The sequence below is a fragment of the Protomyctophum parallelum genome (genome assembly GCF_964188405.1).
Source record: "Protomyctophum parallelum genome assembly, chromosome: 2".
Classification (NCBI taxonomy): domain Eukaryota; kingdom Metazoa; phylum Chordata; class Actinopteri; order Myctophiformes; family Myctophidae; genus Protomyctophum; species Protomyctophum parallelum.
This window is the reverse complement of record NC_139699.1, coordinates 30,198,045-30,203,044: the sequence shown is the minus strand read 5'-3', so window position 1 is coordinate 30,203,044 and position 5,000 is coordinate 30,198,045. Positions and strand designations below refer to the sequence as shown.

The following is a 5,000-nucleotide window of genomic DNA, read 5'->3' as shown; positions in this document are numbered from 1 at the left end:
ATAGAAAATGTCCTTAAAAGCAGATTGGCCTGAGCATATATTTTGCAACACTGTCATTGGATGTCACTGTCATCCCTGAGATCCTCTGAGAGGATATGTCCAAGATATTTTAGTTCCCTAGACACATCTAGAGTGACATCTGAAAGACAGAACGCTGGAAAAGTGGATTTCCTATCCTCTCTAGATCTAACAATCATAAAACTTTTCTTCTTTGTGTTCTTTGCCATTCTGTGAGCATTATATGGGCTAAGTATAACCAAATCATCTGCATACATGAGGTGATTAATGACACTTTCCCCAACAATACAACATATTTTACAATAATTTAGCTGCCTTGAGAGGTCATCCATATAAACATTAAATAAAAAAGGAGATAAAATTCTACCTTGACGTACACGGTATTACGGTACCCCATTGCCCACATGAAATAAGGTAGAGATCCCATTTTACCTGGTAAAGGTTTGCTGGGCATACCAATATAAGAATTCGAACAATATACTTTGGGACACTTGCAATCAATTTAATTAATAACTTTTCATGATTGATTTTATCAAATGCCTTCGATAGGTCAATACAACATAGAAATACAGATGAATTGTGATTCTCATATTTAGCATAGATGCATAAATCTGTACTCTGTTTTCTCTTAAAACCAAACTGATTGTCAGTATTTAAAACATACATACATAAATTTCAATCCTGGTTAAAATAATTCTTTCTAGCACCTTTGACACGATACTAGCAAGGACAATAGGCCTGTAATTGTCCATGCTGTTGAATGAATGAATTAATTAATTAATAGAATAATATGAATTATGTTTCCATAAATGATGCCATATAGGTGAATTCATTTGTGATTTATGGAGGGTATTTTGGTGTGCTGTTTAATCCCGACATGCAGGAGACATAGGCGACCGACTATCTCTCATTTTACAAACTTTGTAGAAGCTTTTGTCTCCTGCAGGTTTTGCCTCCTGGCTGATCAGGGGTAGATCATGGGGTGGTTTTAGGGTGTCAGTGAACAGTTGCTCAGATGGATCTTTTGTAACCTGAATTAGCCTAATAGACCGGAAAGACACTGGCCCTATACATTGATGTGGACCTTATGGACATGTCTGTCTACACTCTGCATCGCAAAAGACTATGAGCTAATAGTTAAATAGACTAGGCCTACTCTGTCCTATCAGTCCATTGTGGTTGGTGACAGGGGCTTCATCCTGGCCTGATCTGCATGTTGACAAGCAGGAGGCCAATGGAAACAAGCCATAGGCTTTCTTGGGTTTAAAATCCTTTTAGCTGCAGACCTTGTATTGACCCTGGCTTATATCCTCTGCTTCTTTTTGCAAAGTAACTGCTAATAAAGTTAATCAATCAACCAATCAATCAGTAGGCCTAAAGAAAAACAAATAAAAAAAGAAAGACAAACAGACAGCAAAATATTATGACAGTTTCAAGGGAGTTTAAAATAAAGTGCGTAAACCGCGCGCGCGCGTGTGTGTGTGTGTGTGTGTGTGTGTGTGTGTGTGTGTGCCAGCGCGCGCGCGTGTGTAGCCAGGCAATGGTTTTGGTAATGCGGTCTGTCACCTCACTGTGGTCTGGCCATAAAACACAGGGGGAGGGTCATGTGTTCTCCCCTCCTCCATCTGGAGCGGTCTTCTCTCTCTCTCTCTCTCCTCTCTGGGTCTCTTTGCTGGACAACGAGCGGACGCCCGAGCCTCGTAAAGAGGGAGCTTTCTTTCTTCAAGTTGTTGGTCACTCAGTCAGAGAGGACAGAGAAAAGCCAGGAGGAAGACGGCTTCAAGGAAAGAAAGGGGCTCGCTGGATTTTAACTGGCAAAGAAACCATCACATAAAAATCTTTACAAGAGCCTCGAGAGGGGGTCGCGATTCTCTAAACAGCCTCCTCCCCTCCCTCCCTCCGTCCCGTCGCAGCTAGCTCTACTACCCAAAGTGGCGGTCAGTTTGCGGTGAACTTTGCTGTTATATTTTGTCGCCTTGTAATGCGAAGCTTCGCAATCAACGAAGTACTGAAGTATAATTGCAATTAATTACGGCGCCGTCGTTCCACTGAGCTGCGCTATTTGGTGAGAAAAGTTGTCTTCAACATGTTTGCGATGCAGTCCTCCTGAGTGCCGGTGGTAGTAGCCTAACACACCTCCCAGCCAGCCAGGTTAGTCATTACGTTGAGAGGACGACGACTTTGATGTTCATTAAACCAAATAACCAACGGGACATGCGCTCTCAGTGTTTTGGGGGGACGTTTTAAGCAGCAAGGGACACGCCCTCCACAGATAACAGGACAGAGAGAAGGTGGACCAGTCCAGTTGTCTCTCCACAAATAACAGTTCAGAGAGAAGGTGGACCAGTCCAGTTGCCTCTACAAATAACAGGACAGAGAGAAGGTTTACACCTCCATTTGTCTCCACACAGTCCACAGAGGACAGACAGAGAGGACAAGGTGGACCAGTCCAGTTGTCTAAAACACCATGGAACCACCATTCTCACAGCATCATCACGGACATCTCTCCAGTCTGTGAACTGGAATGGAAGTGTTTTCCCGGAGACAAGTGCATTTTGTGGACATCTGTGCATGTCCCTCGTGACAGTGAATATCATATAGGCTGGTCTTATATGTAATTGTGTTTTTATCATCAGGTAGACCTACAGCGTTAACAGGGAAAGCCACAAGAGGAAACGACTTCCACAAACACTTGCACCGAGGAGTTAAAGGTCACCGTCCGGATTTTTCTTTCTTTCCTTTTTCTTTTCTTTTTCTTTTCCACGCCGGGAGCATGGCCTCCTTGTGGGACAGTTGGTTCTGGTTGCTGTGGAGACGGACCTTCCTCCTCGCGTTGTGGCTGTGCGCGCTCGGTGCACGCGCGGCAGAGGATGACACATTCAACTCGGAGGTAAACATCACATCAGTGGTCAAAATAATGGATCTTTACCGGCTCTCTAATAACACCAAACTAAGTACTAATATAACTTATAGTTTGATTATTATGCCGTTATAGGACTCTTCTATAATCACATTTCTCTCCATATACCAAAGCCTACAACTGGTTCCAATTGTGTACACTGAGTTATCCTACAGACCTGGCTGTAACCTTAAGGGTCCATTTGTTTCCCATTCCTAACTGTCAATAATGACCCCCATCAAGGACAGCTCAGGGTCCTGGACCCCACTTTGAAAACCACTGCCTAATTGAATATTCTTAATGACAAAACTAAGTAATATCACCACGGAGAGATGTGCATAATTTACCTCCTGTTCTCTCTTGGCGAAAATGTGGGCAAGTGCAAGAGGATATGCTTCTCTTCTGCACTACCTGTCTAATAGGTGTGTGTGTGTGTGTGTGTGTGTGTGTGTGTGTGTGTGTGAGTGTGTGCAACTGTGCATGCATGTACAGTAGGCAGTCTAGACTAGGCACTGACGTGCACGAGAAGAGACAAATGTTTTCCTCTCGCATCTCACTTTCATCCTCCGGTCTGCACACGCTGGAATTCTGTTGAAGAATGCTTTGCTTGAAATAGGCACACGAGCCAAAATACACTGCAGCTTACTCATTCTCCCTCGCTGACACACTGACACACTCTCTCTCTCTCACACACACACACACACACACACACACACACACACACACACACACACACACACACACACACACACACACACACACACACACACACACACAGCAATTAATGAGTGAACCATATAGGTCTTTAATGGATTATTTTGGAAAATAATCTATGGCTCATTATAGTGACTATATGGCTTGGCACAAAAATATCTAATAACGTCTTCCTCCTACAACTGACAACAAGTTTTCCACCCATGCCCGTTTGTGCAATGTGACCCTGGAGTTTTTATGTGTGTGCATTATGTCTGTGAGTGGTGCCAAAGTGTGTTGTGGTAAAGGCCCCTGTGTTTGTTTTTGTGTGGACATTTCTCCCGCTGCTTCCACTTAGCCATATGTTGACCAGTATTCTCTCTCTCTCTCTCTCTCTCTCTCTCTCTCTCTCTCTCTCTCTCTCTCTCTCTCTCTCTCTCTCTCATATGCACAGCCACCCATCCATTCCATGCACATTTATTCAGGTGTGTCACTGACACTGTAGCTTGGGTGACAACAAGTTGTGACTTGAACCAAGTCTTGATTCTTTGCCCACTTATCTAGCAGCCGTGGCTACTTGTTTGTTTTTGACTATACCTTTGGAAGGTCATTAGTGGGGTGTGTGTGTGTGTGTGTGTGTGTGTGTGTGTTTGTGTGCGCATGTGCACGTGCGTGCATGTCTGTTTGTGTGTGACAGACAGACAGAGAGACCTTCAGGTCATTAGAGGTGAGGTATTGCCCAACGGCTATGGTGGTCTGTCTGCCTGTCACCTCACATCTTTACATATTGTGAGTGAGTGTGTGTGTGTGTGTGTGTGTGTGTGTGTGTGTGTGTGTGTGTGTGTGTGTGTGCACACCCACATTCTACTAGGCCTTGTTATAATAGGTGTATTGTTTGTGTTTTAGGATATGTTTTAGGATGTGTTGCGAGTGTGTTTGTGTGTGTTTAGGAGTGGAAGTAATGTGTTTGTTTAGCAGTGAATGTGTTGTGTTTGTACATGCTGCGAGTGTTTGTGTGTTTTTAGTTTTGGGGGTGTGGTAGGCTATGTGTTGGCAGTGTGTTTGTGTTTTTAGGAGCATCCTTTCATGTCAGTTTCAGCTGTTCAAGGGAATTCAATAAAGGATGAGTCAGTATTTATTTGTCTATTACAGCACATTCTCCATACAACCTCAGAGATGTATTGAAACACATGCAGGACATGTCTGACTCTGTCTTTTGAACACAATCATGTTTTTACAAGCTACCATTAAGCCTACTATTGTAACATATATCTATCTATCTATCTATCTATCTATCTATCTTAGGGATAATAATATATATATATATATTGAATACTGTTATTTTGAGAATAACATGCAAATAGTGTGGATATGGAAGTGATTAACAATC

The 5,000-nt window shown here is 43.0% G+C and overlaps 1 protein-coding gene across 1 annotated transcript in view; it reads left to right on the top strand.

Annotated features, from left to right (window-relative positions):
* Positions 1–1,698: 1,698 nt before the first annotated feature.
* LOC310855218 (matrix metalloproteinase-15-like) overlaps positions 1,699–5,000 on the top strand; it is a 27,933-nt gene continuing 24,631 nt past the window's right edge. Inside the window, exon 1 of the mRNA XM_083760139.1 lies at positions 1,699–2,908. Within this exon, the coding sequence (XP_083616265.1) occupies positions 2,792–2,908 (117 nt within the window). The 5' untranslated portion in view covers positions 1,699–2,791. The remainder of the gene's footprint in view (positions 2,909–5,000) is intronic.